The 25960-nt window shown below is 37.4% G+C and overlaps 1 protein-coding gene across 3 annotated transcripts in view; it reads right to left on the bottom strand.

Annotated features, from left to right (window-relative positions):
* Window positions 1-25258, bottom strand: part of LOC111610774 — a 59523-nt gene extending 34265 nt beyond the window's left edge. For 2 of the 3 annotated variants that reach the window (XM_023345630.1, XM_023345633.1), the window contains exons 1-25: window positions 25189-25258; window positions 20122-21934; window positions 17092-17153; window positions 16394-16429; window positions 15912-16304; window positions 15141-15760; window positions 14427-14704; window positions 13896-14045; window positions 12435-12533; window positions 12289-12344; window positions 11054-11904; window positions 10824-10943; window positions 10706-10740; window positions 10241-10396; window positions 9062-9190; window positions 8072-8110; window positions 7639-7758; window positions 7435-7564; window positions 6146-6316; window positions 6026-6060; window positions 4994-5158; window positions 3081-3215; window positions 2854-2892; window positions 1095-1235; window positions 354-442 (exon numbers count right to left, since the gene is read on the bottom strand). In XM_023345630.1, the coding sequence (XP_023201398.1) occupies window positions 354-442; window positions 1095-1235; window positions 2854-2892; window positions 3081-3215; window positions 4994-5158; window positions 6026-6060; window positions 6146-6316; window positions 7435-7564; window positions 7639-7758; window positions 8072-8110; window positions 9062-9190; window positions 10241-10396; window positions 10706-10740; window positions 10824-10943; window positions 11054-11904; window positions 12289-12344; window positions 12435-12533; window positions 13896-14045; window positions 14427-14704; window positions 15141-15760; window positions 15912-16304; window positions 16394-16429; window positions 17092-17153; window positions 20122-21690 (5618 nt within the window). In that variant the 5' untranslated portion in view covers window positions 21691-21934; window positions 25189-25258. Of the gene's footprint in view, window positions 1-353; window positions 443-1094; window positions 1236-2853; window positions 2893-3080; window positions 3216-4993; window positions 5159-6025; window positions 6061-6145; window positions 6317-7434; window positions 7565-7638; window positions 7759-8071; window positions 8111-9061; window positions 9191-10240; window positions 10397-10705; window positions 10741-10823; window positions 10944-11053; window positions 11905-12288; window positions 12345-12434; window positions 12534-13895; window positions 14046-14426; window positions 14705-15140; window positions 15761-15911; window positions 16305-16393; window positions 16430-17091; window positions 17154-20121; window positions 21935-24900; window positions 25156-25188 lie in introns of those variants that run through there. The other variant, XM_023345631.1, reaches the window with a different exon arrangement.
* Window positions 25259-25960: the final 702 nt, after the last annotated feature.

The following is a 25960-nucleotide window of genomic DNA, read 5'->3' as shown; positions in this document are numbered from 1 at the left end:
CTAACAAGACTTTTCAATGTGACAATTCAAAATATATCTGCTTACAACATGAGCAACGATTTAAAAATCTGTTGCAATTAGGGCTGCGGGAGAGCGAGAGAGAGCAAGACTCTCAAGAACAGCAAACTTCCAACTTTATTTGTTAAAGCCAGTTTTAAATGTTAACTCCTAAATTATTTTCCTTTTAAAAAATGTTTTCTAATTTTAAAATTATGTTAAGGAAAAGGTGACAGAGCAGCAATATGTTTTTTTTAAATCAACAATTATTCTACCAAAAAGTATCCACAACTTTTCAACTTTAGTAGATGTGCAAGTATTTCCATTTTCTTCACTGTTTTCTTTTCAAAACATACCAGATTCTGTGTGTTGATAACTCCTTTCTGGAGGCCATTTCCTCCACCACCTTCTTCACGCCGATGGAGTCAAGCATCTCAATGCAAATCTGAGGCAAAATAATGTTTTTAATAAACATCTAAACACATTATGTAGAAAAAAATATTATTTAAGTGTAACTTAATTTTAAAAATAGATATAGTGTGTAATAAATACAAACTACAATGAATAATTCAATAAATAAATGGTGTGAAATATTTGTAAACTTCCAGTCAGCTACTTTAATAAATCTTGTGTGTATAACTTGGATGAAAGGGAAAGTTAACTTAATCTGATGTTTCAAGTTCAAAAAGTTGTCAAAACAAATAATTTTCCAAAAAACTCTGATCACACAGACATTAGCCAAACAAAGGATCTGCATCATGTCATAATTAAATTAATGGGAGGGTCTAAAAGTTATCAAAATATTTTAAACCATTACAAAGAAAGGTCTAAACTAACTAAAGTTTGCTCAACGAAAACAAATGGTTTACAAAAATTTAACATAAATGGTCACAACAGATGGATTAAAAAAAACACATTTTAGTAATAAAAATCTTAATTATCAAAACATTTGCAAAACCTGCTAAATTCACGAGAAGCAAATGGCAACAAATCTGCATTTTAGAACAAGTATGACCTCAATAAACAAGTTTTCCAAACATCACATCGCTGTGAAGAAACATTTAAAAAGTAGTTCAGAAAGTGTTTGACTCACTCACCCGGTTACCGAGCAGCAGGAAGTTGACAAAGTTTGCGATGGAAGCCACTTCCTTCATTACATCCTGGATGAGGCACAGCTGTAGTTCTGTGATCTCCACACACAGCAGCCGCTCCTCCAGGGAATCCGGATCTGCAACATGCTGGAGAAAAAACAACGACAGGAATTTGTTAAAGTGACTCGCTTTATTTATGTGAACCGCAAAAACACAAAGTCTTTCCAAGTATTTTTTATCTAGACATTTGACATTAGATAAAACTAACTTATAAGTAACTTTTCAAAATGATAGACGAGCTTGTTTTAAGTTGGGGTGTCCAAAGTGTGGCTCGGGGGCATTTTGTGGCCCTTGACTGACTTTGTGTGGCTCCTGAATTCCCTTCAAGAATGAATTGTTGATGCAGATGGAGACTTTACATTTACTTAGTTGAAAATTATCACAGAAACTAAAAATTCTCTTACAATTGAAAATGTTGGCAATAGAACCAATTATTAGTTTTTAAATAAAAACAAGCTGCGTTCTCCTGAAGCTCCACATCCTTCCAGTGACCTCTAATCTGAAGCTGACTTTGCTGTTTTTAGTTAATTTATTAAACTTGATTGAAAACAGTAAGTGTTTTTTAAAAGAGAGTGATGCCTTGTATCCTGATTTTATTGCCCAAAACTAACTAAAATTTGTTACATCTTTTCCAGTTAACACCTAAATAAACTGAAAATCTCAAAATAATTTTTACGTCTTACACATCCCTTTTCAACAACACTTTATTTGCTTAATTAAATTATTACATGTCCAGTTTATTGTTTAGTAGGTGAGTCTAAACAATAGACCTATCTATTGTTTAGAATATAGGAATTATTTACTTAAACCATCTCCTAGATCTTGCTAAAAACTTACTTGTAAGTTAGTTTTGTCTTATTTCAAGTCTTATAAGATATGTAATACAGTGAACCCTCGCTATTTCGCGGTTCACCTTTCACGGTCTCGTTACTTCACGGATTTGCATCGTGCATTGTGTTCTGCATTCTGATTGGCTAAACAGTCTCTCCGCTTCTTCTCTACCTGTGTGTCAACAACGTTGAGGTTTAATATGTACACGTACGCAAAACAGTTTGCCAAATTTAACATAATCGATGGTGGCATGTCGGTTTATAAGAATCTTTTTGCCCAGAAGAAAAAAGAGCGACAACAACTACGATAACTATGTTCTTCTCTCGAAAAAACACACCTGCACCGCGGGCTGTAGAAGAAAAACAACAGCTACAGAGCGGAGTCAGGATGCAGCGGCTCAGTCAGAAGAGCAGTGAAATACACGTGAGTCACTATTTGTCCTACTGTACTTTGTTTTGTTTTTTTCATAATCATTTTTTATTTTCTCCCGTTCTAATCCAATAACTCAGGTCACGGTGGGGCGGTTGCTGATCTCCGCAATTCGGGCACGGGAATCCGCCTTCAGTTCATATTAAAATTATTATTTTACAGTACAGTAGTTATTTGTAAAAAAAAAAAAAATGTTTATACGGTACTTTTTATTTGTTAAACAAATGTTTGGGCCTGTAAAAAGGTTTTGTTCTTTGGTTTCAATGTATTATGGAATATTTCATTGTATAATAATTGTAAAATAATAAAGGTTACTACTTTGCGGATTTCGCCTATCGCGGTTTCTTTTTGGAACGTAACCGCTGCGAAAAACGAGGGTTCACTGTAATATTTTGTGTTTTTTGTAGTGTGACTGCAGATTCGACAAAAAGATGAGTGAACTCACCGCATTGCTCCATTTCATCATCATTCTGTACATCATTTCCTGTGAAAACAAAATGACAGAGCAAGGGGAAATAATTTCTACAAAACCACATTTTATTTAAAACAATGGGAGTTTTTTCCATCCATATATATATCCAAAAAGTACCCAATCGAATTTAGCAGTTTGGAAATCAGCAGCAAATATGGCCTGTTTTAAATGGATAATGGAGCACAGACAGGTTTCCATACCTCAGTGTTTCCAGGTCGAATACCCTGAGTGACCAAGTGGATGAACACAGGCGACTTCTTCACATAAAACGGCTCTTGGCGAATATTCAGGATAAAATTGCTGAACGTCTCCCAGTCACAGAAAAACACAAAGGCCTGGAGCGGACGAGAACAAAGAGGGAAAAACAAAGAGAATCTATAACTTTGGGTTAGTTAAAGCCAAACGTCAGAGTGTGTTTTAATCAATCTATCAATAAGTTTAGTCTCTCAGTTTAACAAATTTCATCATTAATGTACAAAAACATTCTGATATAAACCTTTTTCAATAATTTTTTTTTGTGGTTGCATACATTAAATTAAGAATATAAGTTGCAAACAATTTATCGTTCTCAGAGTGAACTAGTTACATTTACTTAAGTTACTTTTAGGAGTATTTCTACTAGGCTGTACTTGTTACTTTTACTTGAGTAATTTTATTATGAAGTATCGCTACTATTTCTGTATTTTCTTCCCACTGAATTAAAAACAAACATGTTTTGACCAAAAATTCACCAGACACACACACCTGCAGTTTTTGATAAAATTTCATAAGTTTTTTATTAAAAGAAACTGATTTGGAAAATTGTTCCTTTGCCTGACTTTGTTATTTTCATTACTTGTATGAATTATTGTCTTTTTCATCCTTAACATACCAAAATTTCCACTTAATTTTATATTTTGGTCAGCCTGCGGATGTCACTTTTAAATATTAAATCATTGATAACACTTGGTTCCAAAAAAATGTTGGGTTTTTTTGGAAGTTGTCCGTTTTCTCAAATGAATTAGGACTATTTTGCAGCGCTGAATTAAAAAATGATATCCATTTTTCTCAATCAGGTCACATTTTTATTATAATTTGATTTAGATCTTCTGACTAAATTAATGACATTTTTGGGACATTATCAGTTCATTTCCATAAATATTTCTCATCCAAAAAAGGACTAAATAAATTGTTTTCTAACAGTACATTAATTACATGATACACACTTGGATTTCTGTAAATTTAGTAATAAACACTGATAAGGGTACATGTAAATTTACCGTTATGTCATGAACGTTTGTTACGTTTCAGTTCGGTTTCTTCAACCGCCTCGTATGCTCAGCATCAGGGATTTCTCTCTCCAGAGTCCAACAGTAATCAGCCATCATGACTGCATACCCAACTAATATGTTGGGTATGCAGTCCTCAATACCTGATTGAGCAAAACCAATGTGATTTCTGGATTCAGCACGTCTTGGAAAATAAAAACTTGGGAAGAATGAGCTGATAACGATGGTTTCTGACTAAGTGTTATACTTATGGAACTGATAATGGAGGTTTCAGTGAAGATGTTTTTTCTTCTCTTTCCAACTGAAACTCCTTTTAACCAGGTTTGATTTAGGGACAGAGGTACCAATTAACCAGAGATGGGAGAAACTGAGAGAAACTGAGAGAAGGGTGGAAGGCACCGTGTACGTGACTGATGAGATGTAAAGGGAGAATTGTATGTGTTAAGTTTCACTTCTTCTTACTTCTTACTTAACTTTTCTCACATGCTGATCTCTGATTTTCTAGATAAAATATCTAAAGACAAAAGTGCATTTCTCTGATTCAGTGTCTCCCTTTATCAAAATGAAAAAGAATGTTCCTACATCACAACCTCAGACAATTTTTGAAGCTGTTGACCAGTGTAATTTGATCAGTTACTCAATACTGAATAGACTTTTTACCAAATACTTTTTTACTCTTCATGATGGCTGCTTTTTACGTTTACTCTAGAAAAAATATGTTGTAGTAGTGCCACTGTTACGCAAGTACATTTTTTGGGTACTATATCCACCGGTGGTAATTCTCATTCATGCTAACTGTATTTGTCTGAAAGGTAGAGTAGATTACAACCAGAGCAGCTCCTTACCCTCCTCTGCAGAGGGAGGACCACGATGTTGTAACAGAGAGTCTGGAGGTTCTGCTTGGGGAAATAAGGCCACACCAGCTTGGCGACGTCTTCGTGTTTGTAGTTTCCCTCTGGTAGACCCGTCAGCATTACGGTGCAGAACACAGAGGCTGGGTGGGTAATTATCTATCGCACAGTTCATAAGTAAATATTTTTGAAGTAATAGAAGGTAAAATATTTATACACAAGGATGTAATGCAGAATGCAGGCAAATAAAACACATTACAAGACTAAAGTTCAAAAGAAGATACAGATGTGTATATAAAGAACTCCACACCAAATTAATGCAACAGCAGCTGCTAATGCTGGCCCGAAGGAGATTACCAGTTTCTATTTACATTCCAGCAGAAATAAAGGTAATTGAAGGTCAGACAGTGGAGATGGTAGAAAACTACAAATATCTTAGGACTATTTTATAAGTTAAAATTTACCTGCCATTCAAACTACCTGCAAAAAAAGGGCCAGCAAAGATTGTTTTATCTAAGAAAGCTCGCAAAGGTTTCTTAGATACTGTAAGTCAATAATGATCTTATTTTATAGATCATAAAATTTGCAGGTTGGTACAATCGATAGTAGCCACACAGGCACACCTGCTAGAAGGAAACAAACGCACTCAGTACAACACTTTCATTCTATTGGCTGAGAGGTTGCTAGGCGACTGTGTCAAACAGTGTTTCCAAAAGCGAGCAGAGAGTCCGAGTAAAGACTAAGTAACAATAGAGAAGTTTTGAGTACAAGCATTATGAGTTTTGAGAAGAAAGACATGAAGTCCTCATTTCAAAATGAAAATGTGTGCTCTTGGATTATGGCAGGAAAATTCCCCCATATATGTTAGTTTTTCTTATTTCAAGTGTACTAAGTTATTTGCACAAGAAACTAGACTAAAAATACTTGGTAAGGTTTTGTGTTTTTGCAAATATGTGAATCATTTTTCCCTGTTTTGGTTAGAAATCAGTAAGTTTAAAATGAGGTTTGCGTGTAAGGATAGCTCACCGAAAAGACTTGGTTCGAGTGGATTGTCAGATAATCTACAAGCAAAAAGCAACAACAATAAAAAAGAGTAAATCCAAGAAAATTATTTAGACCATAACATGTAAAATGTGTTTCTCTTACTTGGGATGTTAAACCAAGGAGAGGCAGTTGGAAAAACATAGGGTTGTGTTGTCATGGTCACCCAAAACGGCGAAAATGTGCCTACAGGGATGCCATATTTCAATGTTGGCGTTTCTGCCCCAGCAATGATCACATCTTGGTCTGGAAGTGCTTTCAGTGGCAGTAATGGTGCTGAACAACCAAAGACAAGATCAGTGGAGAAAGATCATAAACAAACTGTTTGATTTTTCCAACAAAAAAGAGAAACTTTTAGTAATTAAGATGTGGGTAGGATAACACAAGATTTACTACCTAGATTTCTTTTTGTCAAAAATGGTTTGGCCAAACTGAGAAAAACCTTAAGAAGCGCTAACTAGAAACAACCAATCAGAACCAAGAGGCGGGTCTCAGTGCTGTCAATCATACGCTCTCTGTAGCGAATGCTAAAGCTAGTCAGCATAGCCACTAGCCGACGGCAGATAACCGGTTTTCCTGTAATAGAAAGTTGTTTCTCCAGCATTAGCACATTTAGCATCGCATACGTGAGGATAATTGACAACGTTAAGGCCCTCCTTCTGTCTCTGATTGGTTGTTTTTTTTTTTGGCTATGGCAGGAGCAGGAAATTGATCTTTTTACAGATTATCTGTCTCATAAACTGTGATTACATGTTGGCAGTTTTAACCAGAGTTAATGGTAGTAACTAGTGACATTTACTTCAGTAACTTTTTAGAAAAAAAATTACTTTTAGGAGTATTTTTACTACGCTGTACTTTTTACTTTTACTTTAGTAATTTCATTATGAAGCATTTCTTCTCTTACTTGAGAAAAATTTCTGGATTTTCTAGCCACTGAATTAAAAACAAACACATTTTAACCAAAAATCCACCAGACACATACACACCTGCAGTTTTTGTTAAAGTTTCATAAGTTTTTTATTGATAGGAACAGATTTGGAAAGTGTTCCCTTTGCCTGGTTTTGTTATTTTTTTGTTATTTATATGAGTTATTGTCATTTTGGTCCTTAAAATACCAAAATTTCCACTTAACTTTGTATTTTGGTCCATCTGGTGATGTAAATTTTAAATATTAAATGATAATTGGATCAGTTTCTTAGTACTTGAGTAGACTTTTTACCAAATACTTTTTTACTCTTACTTGAGTAATGTCTTGGATTACTTTTATTCGAGTAAAAATATGCTAAAATAGCACCACTCTTACTTGAGCACAATCTTTTGGTACGCTGTCCACCTATAAAAGTTATAAAAGTTCCATACTGCAGTTAATGCTTTCATAAATCAGCATTTCTTACGTTGTGATTCCTCGAAGCCCCTTGGTACAATCAGCCGTTGTACAATCATGTGAGTATAGCCCACCTTCAGGAGGCTGTACCAAACCCCGAGGCGATCGGCGTCATAAACGGATTCGAATTCAATGAAAACCTAAAAATCACAAGAAAATGTAAAAACACCAGAAATCTGTGCATCGAGATATAACATGAACTTTGTGTTTAAACCTTGTTGAGCAGAGGCAGGATGTTTGTGACGCCGCCAATCTTTCTCAAAGCCTCTCTGACAGTGATGGCGTCGCTCGGGGAAATGTTCTTGATGAAGATCACATTTGACACCGCAACATTCTGCTCCAACAACACACAGAAAACATGTTAGCTGAATTTTGATGTATAACTGAAGACGTCTTTGAGTTTTAGGGTATTTATAGTCAGAAGCAGCGCATCTTCCAACTGATTTTTATCTAACATTCGACTCCGATACTACAGTACTGTTTAATGCAAGTTCAACCTTTATCCAGTAGTTCGTTCATTAAGTTTAACATGCTGGATTGAAGATTGATTTTTCAGCTGAGAAATGCATCTGTATTCCAGCATCTGTCATTTATTTAAAGGCCAAAGTCAAAAAAAGAAGAAAGAAAGATCTGATCGTCATACTTACAAAAGATGCTAGAGTCATGATCAATTCATAAAGGCCAGACTGAAAGGAAAACAACAAAGTGAGCAGAGGTAAAGCCAGAATGCACAGAAAGGAGTTTTTGAGTAACAATAAAGAACATGTTTTTATCTATTCAGTCAATAAAACAATTAAATAATACTGGCATCTTTCTCAAAAGAAAAAAAAAATAAATCAGAAACGTGTATTGGCATGACGAAAATTGTTAGAATTATTATGTTTTGTTATCTTTCTTACATTAGTAGTTTTATATTACGAGTTGTGTTTTATTTAAAGGTTTAGTGTTCTCACCCCACAGAGGAGGAACTTGTTAAACTGTGTATAAGACAACTAACCTTTCCTTGACCTCAAGCATGATTTTGCTTCTTTAGGAGAACTTCCTGAGATACTCCTTAGTTGCCTCTAAATTGTCTGTGTGTAGAATTTAGTTTCTGTTTCCCTTCCTTGTTATCAGGGTAGCCGCCCCACCACCACCACCACCACCTTTTTGTTAAAATCACTCTCCCACTTTCCATTCACTCCCTTTCTCTGCTAATAAAATGACAAGTTCTGCAGCAGAATGGCAGAACGCAAGGAGATCGGCTTGTATCCTGTTTGCCTTCTCAATTCTTGCAAGAATTTGGCTGAAAACTAAGTAACGTTGTCTGTGGTTCTTTTTATATAGGTTGAGAAAATACCTATCAAAAATGGATTACACTTTTTGTAATAATCAAAAACATTTTTGACACTACAGCAATGAAAAACAAAACATTTTTCAACAAATTTCCACTGGTATTTTAACTCCTTGAGGTTGGAAGACCAAATTGCCATCAACTTAAACTTTATCTCCCTCCACAAATGTTCTGCCAGATTCTGACTGGACCAGAACAAAACACTACCTTCAGTCAGACGAAACATTTAAATCCAACTTTAAAGCCTAGACATCCATGTTTTTGGTATTTATTTGTACATTTCAAATAATCAACACGTACTTACCAGTGTCATTGAAATGTATTTTTTCACAACATACAAACAAAGTTTGTGTTGTTTGAAGATGAGGTGGTTTTCTGCCGACGCCTTAACCAGGTCCATCAATGACTCCTTACTGGGCATCAGCACAAAAGCCTAAAACGCAATAAAAAGTTTTAAAAAAACAAAAAAACACAGACAATTGGTCTCATTTTTAATGGCAAAACATTTGGCATGTATTTCTCGATTGATGGACCATTTGATGCCATCAAAGTCCATGACAGTCAAATTGACTGCATTTCGTGCAGTCTACCTATTAAGTGTGAAAAATCTCAAACTTTTCCAGACTTCTTTGTCATCTTTAGTCAGTTTTTAAGGGAAACTAATAAAATTCTAAATTCTTCCATTTTATTTCAACTAGGAATGCATTTTTCATTTCTGATGCATATATCTAAGGTTTAGCATCTGCAGATATTGATCCAATACAGAAAACAGCGTTGAATTCACTTAAAATGTCTCTTTAAAAAAAAATTTAAAAAAAAACACAGATGTAAATGTACTGAATTACAAATGTATTTGATAACTCTACACTTAACTACACCAATATCTTAACAAGGTTGGACAAACATGTAAAAACAACTTTAATTTGTTGGAACTGTTGTAGGACTGTGAGCCTTGAAAATCCAGGGGTGAGAAGCACAGAAATGAGATACTATAACATTATCCAGGTCTAAATAACCCAAGAAAAATTTAGATAATCATCCAGTATCAAACAAGAATTGACCTAAGTACTAAGTGCTAAAATTCACATTGCTAAAGCAGGTAAAAAATAAAACCACCAACGAAGTCATTCATGTTCCACAAAAAGCTTTTAAAAGCACTCAAGCCGGATTCTCACTATATCTGGTGAAAGCAAAACATTACAGAAGTAGAAAAATAAGTAGAAAACAGACATGTAGACAAACAGTCAATTTATGGAAGATTTAGTGAAATCACTTGGAGGATGAATGGATTATTTGACAGCAGGGTGAGCAAATAAAAAACTGGACAGAAGAACAGACAACTTTTAGACAACGTAATAGACACTTGCTTACCAATCCAGCTCGGGAAAATACTTGGATAACATTTTCAGACTTTTACAGGCTGTCTAGGAACCTTGGATGCCAGTGATAAATATAAACATAACTAAAGCAGTTTGGTGCTTACCATGCAGCCTTGAGGAAAGATAAAAATCATGTCATCCGAGTATTGAAATCCAAATGTAGAGAGCAGATCCAAAATGTCCTTCTCAGTGTAGCTGCAGCTGTCATACGAGGGCAGGTTGGTGATTAGCAGCAGCTTTGGGTAAACAAAGTTCAACGGCTGAGAGGAAATAAAAGAAACAGAAACCTATTAACAGAAGGAAATACCTTGCTGGTGTTAGTGTAGCGCTTTAGCATTAGCGAAACTAATGTTTATGATTAGAGCTTTAGGGCTAGTGTAGCTAACGTTTTAGCTAGCGGTGCCCACCACTGATTCACTTAGAAATAGACACTGATTAAACATATCAGTGCAAAAAACCTCCACATAATGATATAAACCAAATTAGCATTTTATTTATGTGACTTCATTAGAAAAGGTAAACTTAAGTTTAGTCAAAGTGAACAGAAAAGACAGAAGGATGAAACTGACCCTGGGCTTCAGGATGCTTGATGCCAGAACAAAGTCTGTGGATGGAGTCAAATTGTACAAAGCAGTGAAACCCAGTCCTGTAATTATCTTACCAAAACAAAATATGTCTGACAATCACCTTTGCTGTTTAGGGTTAGTTGATTCAGGTAATCAGGAACAATCCTCTCCCCAACAGTCAGCTGCTTCTCACTCTCGTCTGTTGTGGTTTCAATGGTTGGACTGGGTGGCTTTCCAGGATCTTTAAAGGATAGAAAATATCAAACAAAAATAAAAATATTAAAAAGTGCAAATTAATTTGCAGGTGAAAAGGATAAAGAGATATATTTTTTATTGTCCAGTTGTCTTTACCTGTTTGATTTCTTTCCATCCTGATTGAAGCTCCAGCAGAGCTTCCTGCAGTCGGTGGTTCTGTCTGCTTTTCATTGGACTTCAGATTCTGTGCAGTCGACTCTGAATTCGCCAAAGTTTTTATTTGGACAGAGGTCTCTGGATTTTCACTGGCCATTCGTTTCAGAGGCAAACCGGTTAAAAATCCCCCCGCTGCAGTCCCAACTTTAAGTTTTTGTTCTTCCATATTTATTGGCTCTGGCGCTCCACTTGTTCCCAACTGACCATTTTTCACATTTTCTATCTCACTACTAACTGTGTTCACTTGGGTTTGTTTTGTTGTTTCAGACTGTGTAGGTGCAACAACTTCTTGAAGGTTTGTTGTTGAGATTTTGGCCTTGAGAGTCTGTCTGTCAGACTCGGATGGTTTTGCTTCAACTTCTTCCGTTTTCTTGCTGCTGGGTGGAAGATTTTCACCCTGCAGTATTTTTGTTTCTGATATTTTTTTCACTTTACCCACAGAAAAGTCATTATTTTCTTTCAGCCTTAGTTTTGTTGCAGTTGGGATCTCTTCCTTGCCTTTTGATTTTTGTCCAAGGTTACTGGGACTGAGCGTCTTTTCCAGCTTTGGAGCTTCTTTCTTGTCTTTAGCTGATTTTACAGGCTGTTTTGCTGCCACATTGACTGTTTTCACAGTTTGAACCACCTGCTTCTTGGAGACACACTTTCCTTTGGAAGCCAAGACTTTGGCTTTTTTCACAAGCTTGACTGCTGTGCTCTTTTTGGACTTTTTTTTGATAGACAAAAGCGTTTTAAGTGGCAGGAGAACCAGGTTTCTAGCAGAAACAGACTGACAGGGCACAGCGGGCTTTCTGTGAAGGAAATGAAAGACAAAAAGGTTTAAAACTGTATTAAAAACAGTCACTATCTCTTTTTCAAAGTCTTATGACTGTCATGACACGCTGGATGACACCACCAGTTGTTGACAAGCAATGCTAATCCACCTCATTTGCTTTTGCTGCTTCTCTTTAAATCTGTCTGGCTGTTTGTTAGAAAGACGCTGGAGTAGGGGATATACTCCTGAGATTTGGAGTCTCAGTTCAGATATACTCTTTTTTTATATTTTATTTATTTATTAGGCTTCTTAAACTTGAACCTGAGACTTTAGTGTGTGCAGTTGTAGACCCCAGTTGAAATGCAAAAAATGTGATGAATATCTTAAGCTACTGTATCAGTGTGATTGTGGAAGAACTTACTTAAGATTTTTCTGATCCCCTGGAGACGCAGATAAAGGTGCCTCTGAAACTCTGTCCTACAAATCAATTTATTGTGCATTGGTCAGGTTATTGGTAACATGAGAACACTAAACAGAAACAAATTTATATTAACTGCAGATGCATACCTGCTTTGCAACAAATGTGAAGGAAACTCCTTTTATCTCAAGGTTTTTTGAACCTTTAAGCTTGGCAGCATCTTCCTCTTTTTCAAAACACACAGTCGCCTACATGTATGGAAAAAAATAGGACTGATTTAACTACTTTCACACAAGTGCTACAAGCAGGAATAATTGGCAAGCAGTAAAAATGCAGACAATTTTAGTTTCCTCATTTTCAGAATAAATAATTTTTAGTTATACATTTTAAATTATTTACAGTTCTTTAACTGGTCAATTTCTTTTTTCGTTTTAGTGCAGCTTCTCTTATCCTGTAATGATCTGTCATCTACTGGATGACAGATAATCTACATCTGAAGATGTAGCTCCTGTTAGTTTACTAACCTGTTAGTTTACACAGGGTGAAGTACTCTTACTAGAAGTTTGGTTTCCATGGAAACCAAACTTCCTTTTTTTGTTTTCAAAACCAACCATGATCAAGTTTAGCCCTAATGCGTTTGAGTTTTAACACCCTGATGTACCGGCGGGACTCCTGCCGCCCCAGACACAGAGCTATAGAAGTACTCACCGGATCACGGAGTCCGACCAGAGGTAAGAGTCATTCACTGTGTCATTTATGAAGCTGAAGGTGGCGGCAGCAGCAGACACCGGCTACGGCTACGGCCAACTCTGCCCTCTTCCTCTGTTTGGTCCTCCTCATCTTCATTACCTCTTATGATTTCTACATCCCGATCGATTTCAACGCGCTCCGGTTCAATTTGAAAAGGCTTAAAGACGTTACTCGTCACTGTTTTGGCTGGAAAGTGCTAACGCTGTTGGAATGTTAGGCGTCATTTACCCAGAATGCATCGCAGCGTGATCAACACGGTTCGTGTGAGAACATTTTATTAAAATTGATAAAAACTAAACAGCACATAGTAGTACTACTGTACTGTTTTTACATTTAAAATAAATTTCTCAAATAAAATCTATTTTTACAACTAATCATGGATCCTTTTGAAAGAATTTTGATGTCTACTCAGTTTACTAGGATAGTGTGATTACTGTATGAAGAAATTAATCACATCCATAAAGGGCCTCAGTGTCTCATATTTCATAGTAATGTAAAATGATCAGAAAAATTATACCTAATTTGATTGTGTGAGATTTAAATATTTTTATGTTTTTCGCCAAATTTCCTGAAACTAAGCCAATACTCTAGTTTTATGCAAATTATTTACAGGTATTAAGTAGACATAGATGGGGACTAAATAATACAGAGCCTACAAAGCATGCAAATATTCTAATTCAACTAAGCTTATTTGTAATTAGACTAAAATATTATTAAAAATTTAAATTTTGTTGTAATTTTTTGGTTTGTTACAGGTTTGTTACATTCACAGTAACAAATGTGACAAATGTGATTTGTATCCAATTCTCTAGTTGAAACTCACGCAAAGATACCTACATTTTATCCTACATTTTCCATACCTCTTGTTTAGACTTAAACAGTAAAAGGGATTTGGTCTTTCCAAAGGACTCCATGGCTGCGATCACATCACCATGGGAGAGAGTATCAAAATTGCCTCTGAGCCTCAACATGGTTGGAGGTGATGGTTTATTGCGATGAGCAAATGGAGGCTGGGGAGAAAAGAAAGAAATAAACGTTGAAATGTAAATTTGGCTGGCTGTTAAAAACAAAATAAGCTGCTTAAAGAACTGCAGCTGCTGTTATGAGTGACAAGTGATGAAATATAGCAGCTGGATTGTCCACAACAGGCATCAGAATCCAATATATTTGTGGTTTTCTTCCTCTCATTGCTGAGCAAAACATGAGGGTAACAGTGAAGAAATAGAAAATTGTGTTTTCTATGATATATTGATACATATCTGCAGTCAGTTAAGGCAGTGAGGCAGCAAGAGAGTCTAAGACTTAAAGCTTCTGATGCAACTTTCTGATTGGTTAATAGGAAACTAATGTCTGACGTACAAATATCAAGAATATGAAACCCAAACACCAACCTTGGCTATAGTCGTAGAGCGTTCCTCACTCCTTGGAAGGTTAGGTTGCACCAGATTAAAATTTCTGTCCAGCGTCAACTTTGCTGGATTGAAGGAAGATGACGAGGAAGCAGATCTTAGGCTGTTGCCTCCTGATGATGTGGAAGCCTCCATCTTGTTGGTCATTGATGATGATTGTGATGATGAAGATGCCCGTTTTTTAGCTTGCTCAGCCAGTACAGTGCTAGCCGAAGACGCAAACACACCGGCAGTGTTTAGCTGCTCTGGCACAAAAGAAGCTTAAATAATAAACCAAAAAGAAAGTATTAGTTTTGGTGCATAACAACCTAAAAAAAAAAAAAAAATTCAATACAGTTCAAGTAACTCCAACTAGTATTTTGCTTTAGAAAGCATATAAAAATATTTGGTCAAGTTTGCCCAATAGACTGACTAATACTGGAAGCGTCCAATGAACTCCACGGTTTCCCTTAGAAAACCTTCTGAACCTGGTGCACGGGGGCGACAGAGCAGTCCTCCAGCTGCCCATCATGGTTTTGTGTTAAAAAATGTTAAAAGTTACAAAAATTCAGAAGTGCATGAGCATATATAATTTGTCAAAAGGTTGGTGCAGGGATGGAGCAACTGGTGCGTTTTAATTTATAATGCGATTAATTGATTTATTGCTCATTCTGACAGGCTTGTGGCTGATATTCATCAAATATTGTAAAAACAAACCTGAATTCATGAGTTGCTTTGTTAGAATTTGTTCACTGCATGGCTTCTTTTTCAGAGATTCCTCCAGGAACAGCTGCCGCCTATGGCTTGCACTTACTGAAGACCGCTCCACACGCTTGTTGGATAAGCACTGCTTCCCATCATTTCCTTTTGGCGATGACTGTGCTTTGTGATTCTTCTGCGGTGAACGTTGTTTGTCATGACATAATGACCTTACTGGTCTTGTTGGAGACAACTGTTGCTCACTGCTCCTTCTTGGTGAACGTTGTCGGTCACGGCTCCTTCCTCGTGACCTCTTTCTCTCCTCACTTCTTGGAGACAACCATCGATTGGGGCTCCTGCTTGACTGCTGTTTTTCATCACTATGTTCTCGTTCTCTAGTACGTGAGAGTTGCTCTTGGACCATCCTTGCGCCAGGAGCAAGGATGGGCCTGTTGGAAGGATGGCGCAATTTCTCAGTATTTTTCCTTGGAGACGATGGTATATCAGAGCTCCGTCTTGGTAAACCAAAAGTCTTAAACCTTCCTTTTGGTGACCCTCTCTCCCAATCGCTTGAATGTCTCCGATAGTTGGAGAAAATACGGCGGTTGTGCTGTGGAGATGTAGATCTAGACCGAGACCTGATGGAAACATAAAGTTCTCATTTCTAAAAAAGAATAAACGTATTATAGCAGGTTTTAATAATCTTTCATTCTTCCAAAGATAAACCTGAAACTATGGATACAAATTAACATCTTTATCTCTAAATTTAAATATTTAATTGACACAAACCTGCGACTGTGCCTGGTGCTGTGAAGTGATTGTGTCCTATTGCTCCGTGTTCCCCTTCGACCTTCAGGGCTGCGGTGTCGACGAGGGCTGTTAGAGCGAGAACTACTGCTAGTAATGGCCCTTCTATACCTAGAACTACGGCGTCGATAAGGACTTTTAGAGGAAGAACTACTGCTGGTGGAAGTTCTTCTACGCTCATAACCGCGGCGTTTGTGAGGACTTTTAGAGCGAGAACTACTGCTGGAAGTGGTACTTCTATGGGTAGCGCTGCAGCGTCGGCGTGGGCTGTGAGAGGAAGACCGGGAATGAGCCCCATCACTGGTTTTCTTTTTATGATCATGGGCAGTGTGGTCAGGAGAGGAGGAAGAAATCTTGGCACTTCTAATGGCATCACTATACAGGAAAAGAATAGCGAAACTTACCATCAGTTAGAGATATATTCCCTATATGTCATTGTCATTTGTGTAAATACAGAAATATACCTTTGCCCTGGTACTTTGCCATCCCACTCTGGGTGTCTGTGGAATATTTAAGAATACTATTAAATAACATTGACTTAAGAGGAAAGGTGTAACAACAACTCCACATTTCACCACTTTATTAGAGACCCCAGGTCAATTGTTTTATAGCACAAATAGTAAATCAGCCAATCACAGGAAAGCAACTAAATTCACTTAGACTTAGTTGTGAAGGGGAAGGCAAACTTGGTGAAGTTCAAGCCAAGAACCAGAAACAGAAAAGCAAGGAGATATAAACTAGTTTAAATATGGTGAAGTTGTTAGTGCCAGATGGTCTGGTCCAAGTATTTCCAAAACTTCTGATCCACTGTGTTTAAAAAGCCATTCTCTGTTTGAACAGAATGCCTAGAACAATGGACAATATCAAGTGATCAGCTAAAGTGGTCTGTGGGTTTATGGTGCAACATAAAACACAGCCTTTCTATAAGTCTATAGTGTCAATGATTCATTGGCAACATGTTGGACTGATGTAAAATGATTTAAAATGGCAAATTCTCATATTAGCCTCCAACAACAGATCAGAAAAGTATATCATTCCAGTACAATTTTCTTTAAAATACTTTCATTGCACTCTAATTAATATTGCTGTCCATTTACAAAAATTGTGTAAAACATTCCTCTTTAACCTAAAAATATGCCAGAAAAAAACCCAAAAGACTGACTGTTCCCGAAGACGTTTGCAGTTCCCAACGTGTAGACTGGTTTGCTGGTGGTCAGTCCAATCCTGGCGGTCACAATAACAAACATGTAGAACCGTCATTAGTATAACGTTAATTTAAAGTTTTAAGTTCTGAATTTAATTCTTTAATTTAAAGTTCTGAAGGCAGAAATTTAGATATTTAAATGTTTGCTAGAGCTGACAGCCTGACTGTAAGGATAAATTGAAAAATGCAGTAGTGTCAGAAGCCAACAGCGGAGATAAAAATATGTCCAGATCTTCCATCTTGAATGGCAACATTTCAGATTCAGGTTTGTAAAAAAAAAAAAACAAACATCATTCCAGATCATAAATGCACAACATAAGAAAAAACGTACAAAAATATATAAAACATGCAATAAAATGAGACATAACTGAGAAAGTAACACTTCTTATTCTGGGTTGTAATATTACTACTAGTGATGTTACGTGATGTGCCGAGGCTTGGAGGCGTGTGTCGAGTAATGGAGGGGGCGTTTCCGTAAAGCGCGTATCGAGGCTTGCTTCATTTAGGGGAGGAGCCGAAAACGATGACGTCCGAAGCCTCGCTGCCTGGCTGTACCACGTGACTGCTTCGGGAAGTGGCTCCGATTTTGGCGCGGGGTTTGACAGCTTTAGAAACCCCACAGGCTCCATTCAAAATGTGGGTTGTTGTAGGCGAGTTGCAGTCAGTTGAGAGAGTGGATAGAGTTTTGATAGTTTGGATAATAGAGAGAGAGAGAGAGAGCGAGAGCGAGATAGAGATAGAGATAGAGATAGATAGATGATTTAGGAGCGCGAGGATAGGATAGGAGTAGGATGGAGCCGGCGAGAAAGAGGAGGAATTTCCCCTATGTGGGAACATTTCGATTTGATAAGCCCTAACAAGGTAAGGTGAACTGAACATTTGCAGATGCATTAGGTTTGCTTATGAGGAACTGTATTTTTCACTGTTTCTTATTTTCTGTAAAGGTGAGGTGTTTATTGTGCTCCAAGGAGTTGGGGTACAATAATAACACCTCATCCATGTAGTGTCAAAAAAGAGAAATCGTTTGAAACCAAAAACTGTGGAGAAATTGTTGTTTCTTAATAAAAATGCATGAAATCATCCAAGTTACACAAGCAATAGCCTATTCACCACCCCTCCCTAGTTCCACAAGCACTTTAACTGTCCTCTGCCTGATTAAGCCCAGGCCATTTTTCTAGAGTCACAGAAAAACTTTATTACACAACATGCCATATCACATGACACTACTATTTTGGGATTAATTACACACAGAGGATACATTCAAACAATATTTTATTATACACATATGTGTATACATAATTTATGTAGACAAATGATTTTGTCCTACACCTTTTGTGACGTCATTCCCAAGAGCCCTAATAGACAAAAATTCAATGCATCACAGGTGTTAAGATACAGCTGGCTGTGATTATACACCTGGCCAGTAGGTGGTTTCGTGTGCACATGAAGCTTCAAGAAATGAACCCTTTCTCGAACCAGTTGGCTCAAGTGGTTCAATGCCTCATGAGGCTTCATCTCACCATCACTAATTACTACATACAGAAATAAGATGACCCACATGGGGTGAGACGTGAGATAAAATGAGTGTCAAAGGTTTAGCCTATAGACCAGGGATGGGCAACTCCAGGCCTCGAGGGCCGGTCTCCTGCAACTTTTAGATGTATCTCTACTTCAACACACCTGAGTCAAATAATGAGGTCATTAGCAGGACTCTGGAGAACTTGACTGCACTTAGGAGGTGATTCAGCTATTGGATTCAGGTGTGTTGGACCAGGGAGACATATAAGAGTTGCAGGAAACCAGCACTTGAGGACTAGGATTGCCCACCCCTGCTATAGACCATCCCAATCTTATTAGGAATTTACTAATGTAATAAAAAAAATACAAAAATAAACCACTTGATAGTAACCCAGTGTACACAAGAAAATATTTTCCTATGACTAGTTTTGCTTCTCTCATGTCTTAACCCAGTATTTCTTTGGGATCTCCCCCTACCTTTAAGGCACTAGGGCTGGTGAGCTGCAACTTATAGATGTCTCTCTGCTTCAGCATAACTGGCTCCAATATTAGCTCATTAGCAGAGCTTTGTAGAGCTAAACTGTATGCTACTGAAGCAGTTTCACTATGTAATTCAAGTGGGTAGGCCAAGGAACACAACTAAAAGATGCAGGACTCTGACACTTGAGGAAAGCAGTTTGAGACCACTGCCTTAAAGGGTCCTCTTACCATTCTTCACAGGTACACTTTTGTTTTTAATGACCATTTGTGAAAGCATTACCACCTAATAGATGAATCCCTCTCTGATATTAGAACCATTTCTGAGTACTCAGCACATATTTGTAAGCAGATTCCCACACTGATGTCTTTGAACAATAAACTAAATGTCAGTGGAAATCCATGTAAACAACTTTATACACTGTGACCAAAACATAGCCTTCCATTTAATAGAGAAAGAAACAACCAACACAATAAGGGCTTATATATATATATATATATATATATATATATATATACTGTATATACAGTACAGACCAAACGTTTGGACACACCTTTTAATTCAATGAGTTTCCTTTATTTTCATGACTATTGACATTGTAGATTCACACTGAAGGCATCAAAACTATGAATAAGTTTTGATGCCTTCAGTGTGAAGGAAATATGCACTAAACAAAAAACTGTAAAACAACTGAAAATACCCCTTATATTCTAGTTTCTTCAAAGTAGCAACCTTTTGCTGTGATTACTGCTTTGCACACACTGCATTTTCTTGATGAGCTTCAAGAGGTCGTCACCTGAAATGGTTTTCACTTCACAGGTGTGCCCTGTCCGGTTAATAAGTGGGATTTCTTGCCTTATAAATAGTCATGAAAATAAAGAAAACCCATTGAATTAGAAGGTGTGTCCAAACTTTTGGTCTGTACTGTATATATGAAAAGGAAAAGCAAATCACAAGCGCCAGTTAACTAGAGAAAACAATATTTGACTCACCTTCAATTGAGAACAGTTTGTCTTGCATAAAGAACAAGTATGTGGAAACTTCCTTGGTTTGCTCACAGTACAGTCATGCATCTTGGCTAGTGACGGCAGACCCTTGAAGGTTGGAGGTTTTACTGGAGACTGGTGCTTAGATCCTTGTGTATCAGTGGTCTTGACCAGATCCACGGTTGGGACAGATGAAGAAACGACATTGTTGCCAGAATGTAGAATCGGATGGGAAACTTCCACAACAGTGGGGGTGAAAGAGGGAGCAGGAACTTGTCTCAAAGTAGTGGGCTCTGCAGGCTGCACAGCTTGTGTGATCTGCAATTTGGACTGCTTCTGCAGGTGCTTCTGCGGTGCCATCTTTGTGATCTTTGACTTTTGGTCTTGGGTTTTACTTTCTGTGTGAACAAGGACAGGTCCCCCTAAACGCACACCCTGGCTTATATTAATTGGTGTTTTTGATGTAAATGGGTGAATTGGTGCTTTTACAGGTGGAGACCCATCGAGGCCAAACTTTGGTGATACAATGTCCCTGCTTTTATTTTGTAGAGAAAAGGCAGGGATGCTTGATTGCAAAGACTGGTTTGATTGAGTCTCCACCTGCTGGGCCGGAGCTACAATATTCCTTGTTGAGCTCAAGCAGGTAGTAGAGCCCAGCTGGTCATGTGAAGAAATGGAACCACTGGTGTTTAATTCTAGGTGTTGTTTAGGCACTCTTTCAGCCTGACTGCTAGTCTCATTGTTCACCAGCACAGTGAATCCACAACTCTGAGCCTTACTGAGAAAGTTCTCAACAGTCTTATCCTCAACATTTGTATGTTCATCCCCAGATGTATGACAAGTGATCGATGGTGGTTCATCATGTAATATCGTTGGCTTTTTCAAACTAACAATTCCACTTGAACTTGGTTGAGACATAGAGTCTGACGTGGCCGCAGGTAAAGCTCTGTTGGCGTTCTTCATACGAATCTTTTGTAAAGTGTAGGGTAGCTTCTCAGCTGTAGTTTCCTCGTCAGGGTAATTTATGAGTTCATTCAAGTCTTCTTTTTGAAATCCATAATGCAATAAAATCTTTTCAGCTAGCCAAGGTGTGAGCACTAGCTCATGGGATAGAGGTTGGCCGATTGGTTGAGCTGCATAATAATAAGGATTTAAAGAAGACTCTGAGGAATTATCTTTATTAGAACTTCTGGAATCTGGGAAACAGTTAAAAGAACTATTCCCATCACAAACATTGGATTGTTGATGATATTGAGAAGCTGATGAGACAGAAAAGCTTGACTCTGTTGTGGCACCTTGACCAAAAGATTGGTACGTTATTTGATTTCTGGCAGAAATATTGAAGGTACTCTGTAAATGAATGTTTGAAGTGATTGGACCTGGTTCAGGCCTGTTGACTGCAGGCAAACTAGATCCATCAAATGACTGTCCAGGGAAGTTTATGCTGGATCCAGGTCCAAGATTAGGTATAGTCCTCCATATGGTCCCCTGTGTCTGTCCAGTAGAGAGTCCATATTGTCCCTGAGAGGCATTTACATCCCCAGAGGCAAATGGATTATACATGGGATGAGTCATGATGGTCAGCAGTTTTAATTAAGGAAATGTGATAGATTTATGGCCAAAGCAATTGGTATTGTGGATATATATGTACAGCACATAGTCCAAACAACAACACCGTGAACTTTGCTCAAAGTCAGTGTTGGGATTTCAGATCAGCCAGCTAAAAGGATGCAGCCTTTGCAATGGTCAATGAGGAACATCTTGAGATCCCTTCAGCAGCTTGTTCAGGGCCCAGGAGCTGCACACAATGCAAAATACCCTGACAGGAAAGAACAGCGAGATGGAGAGCAACAATTAATAACAATGGTTACTCAACACAGTTTCATGTACATGAATTGGGTGGGGAGGGGAATTAATCGCCTGCCAACTTTAGTCTGCTCAAGTCATTCCTAGCAGAGACACAAGTCAAAATACAGTAAGTGAATGTTAACAACAAGAAGGCGCTACAGGATTGTGATTCTTTCCTAAAAGTAGTTAACATTAGCATCAATGGGTGCAGGTTTCTTCCCCTTTCACCCTTTTGTAATTGTACCAGTTTCTTCATATTTCAAGTAGACAGAGATGAGATGTTAGCTTGCAGGTGTGCAAGCTAACATCCAGAGCCATGGATACACTAAGATCCTGCACAATATATTGAAGTGTGTCCAATATCAAAGTGTGCAATGTCTCAACAGCAACATTGGATGCAATATTAGAAAATATTGCGTTCACAATAACAGTTGCTATATTAATTTTCTTCTTTCTGTTCTGATCCAAGCCCCCATCATCCTATGAACTCCAGCATTTTTGGCTAGAGTTTATAGGATGATCTAGAGTTCATAGGATGAAGTTTAGATTAGACAGATGGTCTGGTGTGAACATCTGTTGCCATAAGACTGTCTCCAGCAGACTAACGATTGCAATAACATGCAAAATACAAGTTCAGAACACTGGATATATTAGCCAACAATTATCGCACTCAAATAGTCCTTTCCAATACAAATACTGCATGCACTAATACTGCGATGATGATATATTCACAACATATGCGATGGGTTCTGTGCATGGAAATGTAGTGGAAAATTTTAAGGTTACTATGATTATGAGTAAAATAATGCACAACAGTACAGTGATTCTTGTGTTATGCATGTGCTCATGGGAAAGTCTTCTTAAGCCACTTCTCTGAACTTTGTATTACTATAAAGTTATTCTATTGTTTCTTGTTTGCACCCTCATGACATCCCTGAATTTCCCTTATTGAAAGAATATGTGTATGCTTGCAATCTGTTTTGTAACTAAGCAGATTGTTAAACTATGTGAATGGAATGAAACCCTTCCTATAAAACTGTATGCTGTGTTCTGCTCAAGACTCTCTGGTTTTTGAAACAGTTTCTCCTCACTCTTTGTTAAAGACAATTTCCCCAACACCAATAAGGTCTTTGACCGCTCAAATGAACTATCATTGTTGTCTATACCCACAACTGATATACTGTGGTGATGATTGAGATCATACAGCTCAGGAGAGTGGTGAGGATTGAAGAGTAGTTAGGAAAATGCAGGTAGTAAACTAGTTGCAGGAGTTTACTACCTGCATTTTATTTTAATGATAAAAAAGCTTGTGAAATAGAGTCAAGGTCACATACAGGTTCAAGAACAAAAGATCAAAACAATTAAATGATTAAATCAGGCGAAATTTTGCAAAGAGAAACATCATGATAAATAAATTCAATACAGTCATGATCAAAGTAAACATGTTACTGCTGCCACACCAAAACCTACCACAACTTCACATTTGTTATATTTATCAGGATATAAAAGCTGTATTCAATGTTAACCAAAGTTCGATTAAGCTTTTGAAACCATTTTTATAATGTTTGAAAATGTGAAACTTTTAAGTTTGATAAAACAGCTACAAGACATCTAATAAGAGGAGATGCACCTACCAAGACCATTATCTTGCATCAGGTAGTCGATGTGCCCATTTTCTCTATTTAAATCTAATTATTACTGAAGGACAACATAATATACAGACTTCATAATCTGCAGTCTTTTGGTTGAATGCAGTATTTATTTCCACTTTGGCTTTATGTTGTTTAGTTTTTATCAAGTACATTTTTTGTTAATGGAGACTGAGAATCCATTTTGTTTTTGGTTGTTTTGTTTATTTTGTTTATCAGTTTCAGTGTTAAGTGTTCTTTTGAAAATAAAGTGTATCTATCTTTGGCAGGAAATCGCATGCATTATTACGTCATTTCCATTAAATCAGTGTAAAAAGGTCTTCAAACAATATTATCGTTTATTGCAATAATTTTTGAGACAATTTATCGTTCAGCAAAATTTGCTATCGTGACAGGCCTAGTTCATAATAAATTACTCAAGTAAAAGTAAGAAAGTACAGAGTAGTAAAAAAAAACTCCTAAAAGTACTTTGTTTTCCTCTAAAAACTTACTCAAGTAATTACTACCCAACTCGGGTGAAGTTTTTAGTCTAGTTGAAAGTGGTCTTACACCAGTGTTTGGAGTTTATGAGTTAATTTGGACTAGCATTTCTTTCATTAACCTCTGACCTCGGGATAAGTTTGAAGCTGAAGTTGGTTTCAGATTCAGGAAATGGCAGAAGATATTACCTTCAAACAGCCATCACCATCTACAATAACTCTTTGCAGAATTAATGAGCTACAGCAACATTTAATTTCCCTTTGGGATTAATAAAGTGGTTTTGAATTAGAATTGAGTTCGAGAAACACTTCAAACCAGCCCAGGTTTGAAGAGTCCAGGTGTTGCATGGAACGAGTGTGAATAGTAATCTGGACTTTAGTGAAGTTTCACAAATAAGATAAAGGTTTCACAAATCACAAACTTGGATTAAAATATTCTGCTATGCAGGTTTGATTCTAGGTCTTGTAGTTTTGGAACTGGAGCGATTCTAGTCTGATCCAGAGGTGAGATCAACCTTTATTGAAGTTTCACAAATCAGAAAAAAATTTCACAAATCCCAAACATGGTTTTAAATATTCTGCTATCAGAGCAGAACAATCCGGCCCAGGTTTGAAGAGTCTCGGTGTTGTAGTTTTTTAGCTAGAGTAGATTAAAGATGCGGAAGGCAGTGAAAGATTAGGTGGAATCGCCGTTCAGCCATTTTCCGAGTCGGAAGCTGCAATCGGAAACTAACTTCAGCTTCGTAAGCGAGACGCGGATGGGAGGACAATTTTTGTCAAAACAAGTTACCAAATTCAGAGCCACTTACGAAGTTCACCAGTTATGGCCGGGCATCGGCAGCCGGAGTCCCTCTTGACTGCGTTTTAACGTTTGGTGCTTTATTTGGACAACGCACAAAACGAAAGCAAACTGACATTAAAACTTGTTGTTTTTTTTAAGAGAGAGAATATAGTTACATCAACTTGTCTCAGCTTCGCCGCGTTGGACTCTTATGGTCGAGAATTTGCGAGCATAACGGTAACGCCTATTATACACGAAGAAACGAAAAGTTCAAACATGTTGCCCTGCTGTCTTATTAAAATCTTCAGCATCTTACCTTCGGCTCTTAGTGGAGTTCAGATCCGTTCATCGTCCTCTTCTGGCTTCTTCTTCTTGTTTTATTGACGGTTGGCCTGAAATGTTAGCTACGCATTACCGCCACCAACCGGTAAGTAGTGTGAACCAAATGACAAAAACAAGTATATAAAAAAATATTAAAAATAGATCATATACAACTTACACCATTTAAAAAAATAAAATAAATAGCATGACATTCTGTACTTTCTCAATGTTTTTGCAATAACTAGGGTTTTTAACTAACTTGTTCCTCTGAATCTGATAATTCCTGCAATGCAAAATAGCATGTTCTATTGCCTCATCTTCTTGGTGCTTTCCTTGTGCTGGAACCCAAATAAAATTTACTGTAAGCCCCATCATGTTGTTTCTATAAAGTGTTTATCTACTTTTGTTGGAACTGCTCCTCTCTTTCTGCGTACTTCCTCACTTCAAGTACTAGGTTTTCGATTTCTCCCCAGACTTACTGAAACAGTGCCAAAAGAACCAACGACTCTGATGGCTCAAATTAGCATCCATTCTTCAATTGTAAATGTGGTCGTTGACCGTCAGGCCAGCAGGTAGGAGTGTGAATAGTCCATGTTGGGGGTGGGTATCTATGATACCACCAGGAGATCAGATCTCCTGTAGGTAATGCTCTTCAGTCTAATTTTGAAGCATACATGAAGTGTTTTTGGAGAGATGTGACCTTTTGCAGCTGATGTTGTGCTGCATTATCCAGTCTAAGTCGAAGTCTAAGGAACAATTGTGCAACT

Source organism: Xiphophorus maculatus, chromosome 14, assembly GCF_002775205.1.
Source record: "Xiphophorus maculatus strain JP 163 A chromosome 14, X_maculatus-5.0-male, whole genome shotgun sequence".
Classification (NCBI taxonomy): domain Eukaryota; kingdom Metazoa; phylum Chordata; class Actinopteri; order Cyprinodontiformes; family Poeciliidae; genus Xiphophorus; species Xiphophorus maculatus.
This window is presented reverse-complemented; position numbering and strand designations above follow the sequence as displayed.